We start from the raw sequence: 14,718 nt of genomic DNA, 5'->3' as shown, positions 1-14,718 counted from the left end.
TTGATTATCATAAGAACAATTTAGTTAGTTAATGTATATATGAAGTCATTTTTATTAATAATACTGAAAGTAATAAAAATATTAACCTGAATAGATAAAGTCACTTTATTCATAATGAAATTAACTACATTAAAAAAAATTGAATTTAATAGAAATTTTAAAATTAGTTTTGTAAAATTAAACGAGTTCTAAACTTGACAGAATATATAGTTTTGTAAATTAAATAATATTCTCTTTGTTAAAAAATGAGATACTTTGATAAAGACACATGTTTTAATGTGAAATTGGTAAAGTAGGAAAAAAAATCTTGCTGAAAATAGAAGTGTAATAATTTTATGGGACAGACTAAAATGGAAAAATAAGACTATTGCTTGGGATGGAGGGAGTATATACTCAATCTATGTGTTGAGTAGATAATCGTGGTATATTTATTTTTCTAAACCGATTTCTGGTGAATAACGAAATACTCCCTCCGTCCGCCAGAAGGAGTCTCATTTCTTGGCGGTGCGAGTTTTAAGAAATGTTAAGAAAAGCGAGTTGAAAAAAGTTAGTGGAATAAAGGTCCCACTTGTATATATTAGTTTTAAATGAAATGTGAGTCGAATGAGTTAGTTGAAGTTGAGAGCCTATTACCATTTATGGTAAAAGTGAACCGGGACTTCTATTCGCGGACGGACTAAAATGGCAAAACGGAACTCCTATTTGCGGATGGAGGGAATATGGACTAAAGTTGGTCGTAATAATAGGTAGTTATGAGATTAATTAATGTGCTAATTAATCCATAGTGAAAAAAGAGCATTCATCAAACTTGTATTTAAGAGATTAAATTATTACGTGTAATAATTGGGGCTGGGGAAAAATATCGAAAAAATGATATATCGCTCGTATCGTATTGAAAAATATCGAAAAATTATCGAATTTTCGATACGATACGATATCGTATCGTAAGTTTTTGATACGACAACGATATGAATTTCCTTATATCGTGATATATCGTTTTATATCGAAAATACGATGTATATCGAAAATTTTCGATATATCGATATATATCGAAATTTTCAATATATATCGATATTTAACGATATATCGAATTTCGGTACGATATATCGAAATATCGATACGATAACGATATGAAATTTTTTATATCGAAAGTTCGATATATCGAATCTTTCGATACGATAACGATATGAAATTCTTTCATATCGATATTTTCGATACGATACACGATACAACGTTTTCGATACGATATATCGTATCGACCCACCCCTAGTAATAATTAATGTGAATTTTTTTTGTAAAGCCCACACAGGTGCACTGCCTGCTTGCCTTGCCGGGGTCCGATCCTTGGATCTAAATTATTGGTCGTTGGACTGGTCTTTGAGCTTGATGCTTAGGCTTATCCAAGACCAAATTAATCTTTATGGATCACTCAAATGGACTAATTAAAATAGTCCAATTTTACGTTGGACATGTAGCCCAACACAACGTGGCTAATAAACATATGTGGCGCGACACATAGCTATCCATGTTTGCTAATTGATCGGGTCATCTAGATACGTCACTCGAACGAACAACGACATGCGATATGTGAACACAATTGTATCCATATGGACTTTACGCTTATTATATTTTTATTTATTATTTATTTTATATTAGATCATGTTTTATATTAATTACCAAAACTAAAGCAAAATAATTATCAGACGTTGGTTGAATTATATGTATCATTCCTTGTAATCTAGATCTAACTGTGCTCTACAATGTAATCTAGATCTTGATGTGAATTATTTGAAGACTGAAGCTTTGTTCGATTACTATGCCCCTTCTTGTCTCTGGGTGCCTTATATATTCACTGCAAGCAATCCTTATTCTAGACATAATATATAATGAGAAGTACACTGAAGAGAGATCTCAAATGAGTTGATCTTATTTTGCTGGACTTAGCAACATGAGATTTATGTATTCTGCAAGCACCGGAAGCCGTTGATTGTCGTCATAACTATACATGAGAGGCACCATTCTTGCAAGATTAAGAGAAGCTTCTTGAATGGGCCGTATCGAGTGATTGTTCAGATTGAAGCACTCCTTGTTGAGCCGTTTCCATTCTCTTTCTATCATATCTGCAACGTGCTCTCGTGTCTGCTGATATGATACCTCCGGTCGATCATTCATATAGCATTGTATATATGATCCATCAGAACCATTTTGATGCTCATCCTGTTCATGAATGAAATCCGCAAAATTAGCTATCCAGTGTGATCCCATGAGTCACTTTAGAGTCAGTTGAACGAAAGATTCAAAAGTTCACTACCTCAGCAGTCCCTAAGTCATCCCAAAGACGAAGAATTGCAGCAACGGATGAAATGAGATTGGATATATCATCCAAATTGGTAGCATTGTGACCTAAAAGAAAGAACAAGTGGACAAGCACCACATGCGCTCCTGAGCTCACCTTTCCATTGGCTAAATACTCATTTGCATTTGGCAAATCTTCTGAGGCGAACCATTTTGCTTCCATTAGAAATGCATCGCACAAACTTGCCCACTACATTGAGATATTGTATAAGAAAACATGGAATAGAGCATGTTTCAAACTATCTTGTTGAGTTAGAGAAACGTACCGTTTGTTTTAGAGAGTTGATAGGATTGTATCCATGCTTTTCACAAATAGTCCATCCAATCTCGTTTGTAGTATCAAGCAGTGCCTTGTAGCACAACTTCATGTAGTCCGGCAGCGTATTCATTGCATCATAGTCCCATCTATATAAACATTCATCAATAATTTTTCATAGGAAATTATGTACTTTATTATGTGTGTAAATTGTCTTACTTTTGAACTGCTTTTGTAAAGACTGTCAATTCATCTATGGTCCCATAAAGATCAAAAATATCATCAATCAAATAAATAAAAGCAATGGATTTGGAGAGGTGCAGCCTCTGTGAAGATAGGCTGATATCATCAATCAGCATTGCCATGGACCATGTGTACCATTTACTTGGCTCATTTCTTGCCAGCTTTAGCTCTCTTGTCAACCCCAAATCTTTCCACCACCTGTAATTCATTTTAAAAATTATATATACAAATCCATTCTTACCATGGAGCATAATGAATCCATTTGCTTACATGGAAAGTTGTTGTAGTTCATCTCTATGGACATATTTTCCCCAGAGAAAATCCATTTCCGACAGCTGTGTTAACGTTGTTATCCATTTATCGTTGCCTATAACATCTCTTTGGAAGTTCAATCTTGCAATGCTTTTGTGGAAAGGGTGCCTAAATCTCATCTTCACAACATTAGAACTGGTGTAATTAGCAGCTAAGTATATATGCAGTAGTTGGCTGCTAAAATGTTGTGCTTCGTTGAGTATGTTTTCTCCTTCAAAACTCAAATGTGTAGTTTCGAACAATTCAAGCAATCCCCATACATCTTGCTTTAGTTCATCCCTGAATTTCCCATCTTGGCCCTTGAAATTGATGAAGACATCTGCATATATATTACCTTCACAAATCACAATGCATATCTTGATATAAATAGATATTTCGAGCAATATAAGTATTATAAGTTGTAAATTTTCCTATACATAATTGTGACATTCCTAAACTTTGGAGAGGGAATTAACCTGCCGACACATGGTATCCTCTTTGTCTCAACAGTCGAAATGAAAGAGAAACTTGATGGAGCGATGAATGGAATCCACAAAAATCAACATCTCCTAATTTCAAATAATGCTTCTGCATAATTGTTTCAATCTCCTTCTGGTAATGACCGGCCACGCCTAGCCGTTGGATCGTGTCCACAAATATCATGTTTTCCATTAAATCATCTTCATCTTCCTTAGACTTCACTAAATCCCTAATCTTCTCCAATTTCTCTTCGTACTCACTTGCAAAATAACCCTTCACATCAAAGTTGTAACAAAAAGTATAAATAGATGCATATGATTTTCTAACATATAAAGATGTAACAAACTTTAGTACACATATTTTGGTATCACAAAACATGACACTATTGGAGTAACTAGGATATATATATATAGGTTGTAGTGAAAGAATAGAGATTGAGTTGAAGCTTCACCTTGAAAATGTTGTCATTAATGGGATCATCGAAGTGGTAGTCTTGAAGTGTAGAAGCTCCTCTCGGGTCAGCGAAAAATTTGGTGGTGCATTGCACGGGGGTTCTCCTCCGGGTAGTGGTGGCTGCCAACGGCTGCTGCGTCAGAGATCTGCAAGAATAGTGTTTAGGAAGAGGTGTGTTCATCACTAAACTAGACATTTTGATCAACCTTATTATGGACTATTATTCCCTCTTTTTCTCAATGCGTTTCATTCTTATGGAGTGTATACTGTATATATAGTGTTGGGTCCTATTACAGTGTTGGTTAAAATGCGATTGATAGTCAAATTTTGATGTAATTGTTAGTCATAGACCAAAACATATTGTTTAAGATCAGAAACTAATAATATATTTAATGTGTAGAGCTAAAATACTTTTTGAACATAAGGTAGAAGACTAATTTTGGACTTTAATCTTATTTGTATTAAAAATTCATTAAGGAAAAAATCGTTTATTCATAAAATTGATTAAAATTCATAAAGGAGTATATTTTTATTTATCATGCCCTAGGATTGTGATTCCATAATAATTTTTTTTAATATGAGAACATAAAACCAACATATATCATTGGATTAGAAAATAGAGAACCTAGATCGATTCATAAGGAATGAGTTTGTTATTTAAAATTGCATGTATATCAGTTTGAAGGTAAAGTTGGAAAATTTGATGGCAATTAATGTAATGACCGTCTCTATTCTAGCGATGTGAGTTGGTCAAGCGATAGATATTAATGCTTAAATTATCCGAGTCCTCGTGGTGCAGCCTTTTAAATTTATTCATCCATAAAAGAAATATCTTTAAGTTTGAATTACACAATCCTCTTAGTTTAAATTACTTTTTACAAAAAATATTAAATTAAAATTAATTTCATAAGAAATCTAATGATTTTCTAATTGCATATGTTCTGATAAAAAAAATTGATAATGTTTTTTATATCGTATTTATTTAATTTTCAAAAGCAGTCAAATATCAACATATCTATTACTCTTTCCGTCTCTTAAAAATAGAACTTTTTCTTTTTGATTCGTCCCCTAAAAATAAAAACTTTCTATTTGAAAAAAATTCTTTCTTTTCTAACGTGGCTCTATTTTTATTAATTTTGTATTAAAACTCGTCATTTTAAAAATTTATATTTTAAGTGAACGAAAGAGTATTAATTTATTAGTACTAGAATTTAGACATGTATAATGGAGTATCAGTTACGAAACCCATAATATTAGTTTTTTTCACACGCAATATCAATATATATTTTCAAAGTTTTGTTCCACATCTAACTTAGCTCTAATTAATAATTGTACTAAGCTTTAAAAATTATACTCCTTTGAGGTCTGTACAAATTTTAATGCAAAATTGGTAAAATAAAGTATTGGTAGTGGAGAACAGGTCCCACCTTAGTAGAGAGAAAAAAGTTTCCAAAATTGAAAAGTGCATATTCTTGTGAAATGGACTAAAAAGAAAGAGTGTATATTCTTGTGGGACGGAAGGAGTAGTATTCACCGTCTCTATATCCATTTTCAATCTATATTCTCTTTATTCCACTATCATTTAATTTTTGACTTGACATTTTCTTCCTAAATTTCGGACTGAGATCCTTTGCTGTTGCTTAAAAAAAATAAAATAAAAATAAATATATAGTACATTATTTAATTGTTGTATTAGAAACAACGGCTCTTGTTTTGAATGATTTTCATATACATAATTTTCAATTGTTGCGTTCTTAATTTATGTAATTTTTATTTTAATAAATTCAGTCTGTGTTATTTTTTTTTTTGTAATTTGCAATTTCATTAGTATCATAATTTAAATTAAAAATAATAATATGAAAAATGATAAAAACAAATGAAATAAGTTAGACTATAATGAAACTGGTATAATTATAAGTATTCTGGCTAAAATAAAAAATAACATGACCAAAAAAATAAATTATACTCCTATATCTATATAGGCTGCTTTTGAAGCACTGTTGATACTGGATATTATAATGACCTTAAAAATAATAATGCCCACCTTCTTGTCAATTGTATCTAATTAGAGTCGTTAACAGAAATATATCTCCTGCCATGTTCACTATTCTTGCACCATTCATACTTGATACTAATAATGATTAATGAGTATTTGTTTTAAACGTGGGGTATATAAGTTAAATGGGTCTCAATAATGCGTTAGCAACCAAATCCTCCATGCACCCTTAATTCAGATTTACTCCTTGTTTATTTCGGAGGTGTTCGGTTTGCAAGATTGTATCCTGGATTAAATATATAATATGTTTGGTTTATGGGATTCCATCCCACAATTCAATTCTAGATGGATAATCATGGGATAATTAATCATAGCTAACCCTTATGACTAAAATAATCTAACAACTCAATCATAGATTGTACCTGTAAATACACAAGCTAAAATTTTTTGGTTTAATTGTTCCTGAACTTTAATTAGGCTTTATGTGATAATGATTGGGTCCTCGATCTCATATCCAATATATCTTTCCTGATTTTATTTGATTTAGCATATCTCTTACTTTAGTTAGTTATCTTTAGTTATTTTCCATATTTTTTGTAATTTTTTATTTTAATTATCTTGGTTAAGGATTTAATAGAATTCTATAATATTTTGATTCATTGAAAAAATAAAGTATAAACTTATTCTCATTGTTAGTAAAACATCAGTTGATGGACCCTTGATCAATCGGACTAGAGCATCAACGATTTGCAATAAGACAAAAAACAAGATAAACCCTAATTGAGATGCTAGAGGGCGATTGCCACCGGAACCAATAATTAGAATAAGTTTATACTTCCCAATAATGATTATGCTAAACAAGTGAGCAATCTAAAATGACTTAATAATATAAAACTAACAAGATACGAATAAGGATGTGTGATCCTAAATGATACACCAAATCATTGAATTTAGATGAGCAATAATTTGTGATTTGGCTGATGTGATACTGGGGCCGCTTCGTCACTTGTTGGGCTGGGCTGGGTTCTGATAGGGTGAGCTTGGTTAGATATACTCGAGCTGTTGGCTGGGTCCGAGTCCCTATCAGATAACTATCACCAAACTACACCCAATTAATTATTTTTCCGTGATTCTTATGATATGAACATAGTATGTCATCACATTTGTATTATATTGACACGTGAATAATAATGTATGGACTTTATGCTTTTCTTGCAAGTGTATTATATCGACACGTGAATATCAATGTATGGACTTTATGTTTTTTGTTTTGTTTTTTATTTATTTATTTTATTTTATTTTATTTTAGGTTTGATCATGTTTTATACACCAAATAAAGCAAAATACTTATCAGACGTTGGTTAAATCATAGGTACCATTCGTTGCAATCTAGATCTAACTATCTCTATGTAGCAAAATAATGTGAATTTATCATAACACTGAGGCTTTTGTTCGATTATTATGCCCGTTCTCGTCTCTGGATGTCTTGTATAATATCACTGTAAGCAAGCCTTATTCTAGACGTAATGTATAATGAGAAGTACACTAAAAAGAGAAATCGGATGAGATGATCTTATTTTGTGGCTCCATGATGATGGACTTAGCAACATAAGATTCATGTATTCTGCAAGTACGGGAAGCCGTTGATTGTCATCATAGCTACATGAGAGGCACCATTCTTGCAAGATTAAGAGAGGCTTCTTGAATTGGCCGTGTTGAGTGAATGGGCCCTAAAACAATAGGCATGTTTTTTATCATACACATTAAGTACGTCCTAAACAGTGACAATCAACGGCATTTTTAATAAGTTAGTGAATTAATTATCATTACAGTTAACCAAATTAGTGAGTTAATGAAAGTGAATTAATAAAATCAAGTTTTGTTATAAGTAATTAAAATATTTTAGTATAATTTTAAATATGAAATTATTTAGGTTAAATGGTTAATTAATATGATAATTAACTCACTAATTTGGTTAAAATGCGATTGATAGTCAATTTTTGATTTAATTATAAAACATGTACTGCTATTGTTTAAGACCATAAACTATGTGTAGAGCCAAAATACTTTTTGAATTAAGGCAGAAGACTAATTTTAAATACTTTTTGAACAAAGGCAGAGGACTAATTTTAGACTCTAATCTTATTTCTAATAAAAATTCATTAAAGGAAAAGATCGTGTATTCATAAAGTTGATTAAATTCATAAAGGAGTATATTTTTATTTATCATGCCCCTAGGATTTTGATTCCATAATAATTTTTTTAATATGAGAACTTAAAACCAATATGGATTATTGGATTAGAAAATAGATAACCTCTATTTATAAGGATATTAGTTTGCTATTTACGAATATATCGGTTTGAAGATAAAGTTGGAAAATTTGGTGGCAATTAGCGTAACTGACTTACTCTATTTTATTAATGTAAGTTTGTTAAGCGTTAGAGAGGTTAATGCCTGAACACAAAGATCTCGAATTTGAATTCCTTCCTAACGTGACTTTTAATTTTTTTAAAAAAATTAATCATCCATAAAAAATATCTCTAAATTTTGAATTTCACATAATTCTCTTAGTTTAAATTATTTTTAATTATAAGTATTCTGGCTAAAATAAAAAATAACATGACCGAAAAAATAAATTCTACTCCGAAATATAGGCTGATTTGAAGGCACTGTTGAAAATGCCCACCGGCCACTGCGTTAACAGTAATATATCTCCTGCCATGTGCTCTATTCTTTCAATTCATAACAATGTACTCCCTCCGTCCCAAATATGAAACATTTGGTTTTCGGCATAGGATTTTATGCAAGTGTTATTTTGTGAGTTAATAAAGAGAGAGTAAAGTAAGAGAGAGGGAAAAGTAGAGAGAGTGATGTTTCCATTTTAGGAAACGTTTCATTTTTAGTGGGACAGCCCAAAAAGGAAAACGTTGCATTTCTAATGGGACAGAGGGAGTAGTAATTAATGCATGATAAAACATGTTTTAAATAACCAAATCCACCATATGCACTAAAAACCGGGAGGAGATCATCTATTGTGCTGAAAAACACAGTAATTGATGTTGTGCATTAAACGCACCAACAAGACCATCCTCAGCTTATGAACAATATGATTGAAGAAGTTTGGAAGCGTAACCAATATTAAAAATTTGTAGTTTTTTTTCATACTGTAGTTTGAACTTTCAATGAAATAAAGTTGTTTTTTCCAATTTTTGTAGTGTTTTAAATATTCAAATAAATAAAATGCTTAGGGCGAACTATAGGGAGAACTTTAGGGCGCCCCACTACAGGTGGAAGGGTAGCAGGATAAAATGCTGACATGGCGAAGCATAGAGAGCCCTTAGGGCGCCCCATTGTGGATGCCCTGAATGACATTTACTAACACACACTGGTTCTAACTATCATATTATATGTTTTTGTTTAAATTTTTTTAATTTTATTTAAAAAAACATTATATTTGACTAGATAAAATATTACTCTTTCGTCCATAAAAAATAGTCTCGTTTATTGACAGCACGAGTTTTAATGAGAAATCTATACTCCCTCCGTCCCGCTTAAGATGACACGTTTTCCTTTTTACTTTGTCCCAATTAAGATGACACATTTCCTTTTTTGGTAACTCTCTCTCTCCAATTAATACACTCAACCACTTTTTCTCACTCCTATTAAAATATTCATCTTTCTTTATCTCTCTACTTTAATACTTACACACACATTCTCTCTCTCCAATTAAACATTTTAACCAATAACTCCTAAAATCTCGTGCCGGCTAAGCAATGTGTCATCTTAGCCGGGACGGAGGGAGTACTATTTAAAAGTGGCAGTCGGATGAAAAGACATTTTTACCTTTTCTTTAAGAGAAAGTGGAAAGCTGATTGTGTAATTCTTTTTTCTCTCTCTTTATTTGCATCTTCTAAAATAAAATTCAATATTGGACCAAATAAAAATTAATATTTTGAAGGGAATAAAATAGTATCAATTTATTAGTACTATTAGAATTTACACTTGTATAATGTAGTATCTTACGCAACCCATAATATTAGTTTTTTTATACGCAATATCAATATATGTATTCAAAGTTTTCTTCCACATCTAACTTGGCTCTAATTAATAATTGTACTAAGCAGTTAAAAATTATAGTATTCACCATTTCTGTATTCCAATTTCACTCTATATTCTCTTTATTGCAATCTCATTTAATTTGTGACTTGACATGTTCTTTCTAATTTCGGACTGGAATCCTATGCGGTTACTCACAAAAAAGTAAAAATAAAATAAAATAAAATAACAAATAAATATATATTATTTAATTGTTGTATTAAACACATTAGCTCCTGCAGTGCAAAATTGTACAGCACAGGATCCCATTCCGTATCATTTCATATGTAATTTCATTGTTGCGTTCTTAATTTATACTATAATTTTTATTTTAGTAAATTCAGTCTGTGTTATTTTTTTTGTTAATTTGCAATTACATTAGTTTCATAATTTAAAATAAAAATAATTATACAAAAAATGATAACAAAAAATGAAATAAGTTAGACTAAAATGAAACTGATTTGATTATAAATATTCTGGCTAAAGTAAAAAATAACATGACCGAAAAAATAAATTATATATACTCCTATATATATAGGCTGCTTTTGAAGGCACTATTGATACTACAGTAGTTGATAATGACCTTATAAATTAGAGTGAACATACATAAATGATACCTGATTTTTCACTTTCACATGTAAATGGTATATGATATTTATTTTATATCATTTTTGGTATTTATAAATTACATTTTTGGTACATGATGTAATTTTATTCCCAAAAAACCCTTTAAACAAATATATTTTTTTATTTCATTGAGTGAATTACATATTTAGGACCTATACTTATCACGAAGCACGTTTTCGGTTCCTATACTTGCAAAATATCATTTGCGGTCCCTATACTTGTATTTGTGCACGTTTTAAGATTCTTTTCTTTTTTTTGACATTTTATAGGACAAAAATACCCCAAATAAATGAAGGGCAAATTTATATACTACTCCCTATTTTCTCTCCTTTTTCTTTCTTCTTCATTTTTTCTCTTTCTTCTTTCTGTAAATGACTTGTATAATTACAAGAAAAATTGAGATGAGACATATTTGGAGAAGGAAATTAGACAAGTCAAATTTTCAGCTAAGAAGTTTATTTTACATTATTTTGTTAGAATTGCGAAGAGAAATTTCTGATGTGAGAACCCACATAAGTCGCGGGCGCCCACTTGCTAAATACACACAACCAAAATTACCATAATTTCATCCATTCCATTTATCGCTTGTTTTTCCTCACTTTACGATTGATTAGATTCAAATATTCACTTGTTGAAATTCGTCGTTCAAATTTTTAATCTTTTATTTACGGGCATTAATTATAATACTCCACATTTGAAGCATAATCACAAATACTCTAGTGTGATGAAGGAAAATGACGTGAAAATTGTAAAATTTATCATCATATGATTAAATTTATCAAAACATTTAATAGAACACAAGGAAATAAGATTAACAAACCCATAATTTTAGTTCTAATTTTATTATAGACAAAGGAAAAAGAAAAAAGGAGGATGAAAGAGAGAAAATAGTGCACAAATTTTTCCTTTGAGGGTATTTTCGTCCAAAAAAAGATAAAAAAGTGAAAAAACCTTAAAACGTGCATAAGTACAAGTATAAGGACCGCAAATGATATTTTGCAAGCATAGGGACCGCAAACGTGCGTCGTGATAAGTATAGGTCCTAAATATGTAATTCACTCTTTTCCATTTATGTCATAGAGGGTATTTTAAGCTTACATAAAATTAGTACCAGTATTATAATATCTTATCTCATTCTCCTCACTCTTTATACTATTATTAATAGTCAATATTAATATTATTATTTTGATGTTATAAATTAATAACTAATTTATTTTTAAATCATTCAGATTTACTTAAATATAATTATAGTTATAATTATATTTAATTATTATAATAATATTATTGTTATAATACTAAAAACTGATAGTAATTAATAAATAATTGTAGTATAATTATATAAATTATGAATCACAAAATATTATGTAATTATTATTATTATTATTATTATTATTATTATTATTATTATTATTATTATTATTATTATTATTATTATTATTATACTACATTAAATTAGTAACCAATCAATATAGCCTTAATAAAAATTTACATTGTTAATTGTATTCATAATGATATAAAAAGTTGAATATTTTTAGTTAGGTGTTTCAACCTTAAAATGAGTATAAAATAATTTAATAAAAAATATTCAATTAATTTAATAACTTTAAATAATTAATTTAATTAGGTATTTTGTTTTTTATTTATATTATGAATGCAATTAGATATTGTATAAAACTAAAAAGAAAGAAGAAAAAGAAGAGAAAAGAAAAAAGAAGGATGAAGAAACATAAACTAAGGAGAAAAAAAGAAAAAAGAAAGGGAGATAAATACTAAAAAAATGAAGAGAAAAGAAAGAAGAAGAAACTAAAGAAGAAAAAATAATCACATATTTGGTACTCCCTCCGTTCCATAGTAATAGAAGTGTTTTTCCATTTCCGTCTGTTCCATAGTAATAGAGTCATTTCCCTTTTTAGTAAAAGTCAACACATTTTTCCACACCTACTTTACTCTCTCTTACTTTTTTCTCTCTTCATCTCTCTACCTTTTTCATTTTCCACTTTATTCTCTCTTTACTTAACTCACCTAATACAATTTTTCTTAATCTCCGCGCTGAAAAGTTTTGCCTCCATTACTATGGAACAGAGGGAACACTATTTAATTGAAATTTCCAAAAATATCCTCCATTAAAAAAAATCACATGTTTGGTACTTAGGGTTATTTTTGTCACATGGTACCAAAAATGATATAAAATAAAGATCAGGTATCATTTTTGTGCAAAAGTGAAAGATCATGTACCATTTATGTAGTTCACTCTATAAATTAATAAGAGTGAACTACACAATTAATCCCTGATCTTGTCATAAAATATACCAATGGTCCCTGTAAAAATTTTATAGCATTTTTGGTCCCTAAAAATTACATTTTTGGTACCTGTCGGTCTATTATACCCCTCTGCATTTGAAAAATCTCCTAAATGCCATGGAGGGCATTTTCGGTACCTAGAAATTACAATTTTGGTTCCTCTTCAATCATGTAATTATTTTAGACATACATAAAAGCACCTTTTACAACAAAAATATTTTCTTTTAAATTAATTCACTTAAATTTTTTAAATAATTACTTGAATAATGTATAGATTAAGTTTTATAATGAAAAAATTACTATAGTTCATTTTTTTTAGTAAAAAAATGTTACTTGCAAGAGTTCGCTATACTATATTTTAACTAACGTAAATAAAATATTTATTATATAGTTCATTTTATTATATTTTTTTTACTAAATTTCAATTATTATATTTAACAAATATTCTTCACTATATTGTATTTTTTAATTAACGTAATTAAAATATTTATTTTTCACTTAAGTATAGTAACATTTAAATATTTAAGTAATATTTTTTAAATAAAAATTACTATTATGCACTATAATATTTTTTCTTCTCAAAGATTTTTCTATAATTTACTTTAATATTTATATTTAAAAATATTACTACTAAATATAATATTTTCTTCGCAAATATATAGATTAATTTGTATAAAAAAATAATATTTAATTTTAAAAATAAATAAAGCATAATTAAAACATATGGTTTCTTATTTAAAATTTTGAAATCATAAAGCATCAAATATTATTTAAATGAAAGTATAATTGAGTTTATAAAAGAAAATAGTGTTGGAAGAAAAAAAAAAAAGGATAAAGAGGTCCAAAATGCATTAGAACTTTAAATATTCACACTAGTGGTACCTAGGGTTAGTTTTGTCTTATCGTACCAAAAATGATATAAAATTCTTTTAGGGACCATTAATATATTTTTAGACAAGATCAGAGACTATTAGTGTAGTTCACTCAATTAATAATACCCATCTTCTTGTCAATTGCATCTAAATTAGGACACGTTAACAGAAATATATCTCCTGCCACGTGCACTATTCTTGCACCATTCACACTAGTAATGATTAACGAGTATTGTTTTAAATGTGGAGTATATTAGTTAAATGAGTCTCAAGCCATCTCCAACTATTTACAACACACTCAAATCCATTTTTGGGCGGGGATCATATTAAAAACTAATTTTACTCTAATTATTTATTTCAAACTCAAACTTAAAAGAATATTCCATATTTACATACTTTTTATACTTTTCCAATTATACCTACATATTTATTTAAATTACATATTAGTCCCGCAATATTTTATCAATAATTTATGTAAATTAAATAAATTTTCTTATTAATGCATTTATGTATTAAATATATTTTATATTAAAAAAATTACACTATTTTTAAAATTAAAATACACTAAACTTACTATAATAAAATTCAAATATAAATTGAAACACACTTAAATATATCGCAATTACATAAAACATATCACAGTAAACATAATTTATTATAATATGGTCAGCTTGCTAATTTCTATTTAATTAATTTTTAATGAAAAAATATATGCAAATTCCATAAAAAAATTGTGTAAACAGATTCC

General features: G+C 29.0%; 1 protein-coding gene across 1 annotated transcript; it reads right to left on the bottom strand.

Moving 5' to 3' along the window:
* Window positions 1-1,752: 1,752 nt before the first annotated feature.
* On the bottom strand, window positions 1,753-4,266 carry LOC125217049 (tricyclene synthase 0e23, chloroplastic-like). The gene is made up of 7 exons (XM_048118877.1): window positions 4,077-4,266; window positions 3,622-3,898; window positions 3,125-3,485; window positions 2,831-3,052; window positions 2,622-2,760; window positions 2,312-2,545; window positions 1,753-2,217 (listed from the first exon to the last, which is right to left on the bottom strand). The coding sequence occupies exons 1-7, from the start codon at window positions 4,257-4,259 to the stop codon at window positions 1,927-1,929; spliced, it is 1,707 nt and encodes a 568-aa protein (XP_047974834.1). The 5' UTR covers window positions 4,260-4,266; the 3' UTR covers window positions 1,753-1,926.
* Between the last annotated feature and the right edge of the window lie 10,452 nt (window positions 4,267-14,718).

The sequence above is a fragment of the Salvia hispanica genome, chromosome 3 (assembly GCF_023119035.1).
Source record: "Salvia hispanica cultivar TCC Black 2014 chromosome 3, UniMelb_Shisp_WGS_1.0, whole genome shotgun sequence".
In the NCBI taxonomy this organism is placed as follows: Eukaryota; Viridiplantae; Streptophyta; class Magnoliopsida; order Lamiales; family Lamiaceae; genus Salvia; species Salvia hispanica.
The sequence above is the reverse complement of the archived record's forward strand: the minus strand, read 5'-3'. Positions and strand labels throughout refer to the sequence as shown.

Excerpts from the sequence above, each read along its gene's own strand:
- LOC125217049 (XM_048118877.1), bottom strand. The coding sequence starts at position 4,259 with ATGAACACACCTCTTCCTAAACACTATTCTTGCAGATCTCTGACGCAG. Across the intron at positions 3,053-3,124 it reads GAACTACAACAACTTTCCAT|GTGGTGGAAAGATTTGGGGT; the intron begins GTAAGCAAATGG and ends AATGAATTACAG. Across the intron at positions 2,546-2,621 it reads TCAACTCTCTAAAACAAACG|TGGGCAAGTTTGTGCGATGC; the intron begins GTACGTTTCTCT and ends ATCTCAATGTAG.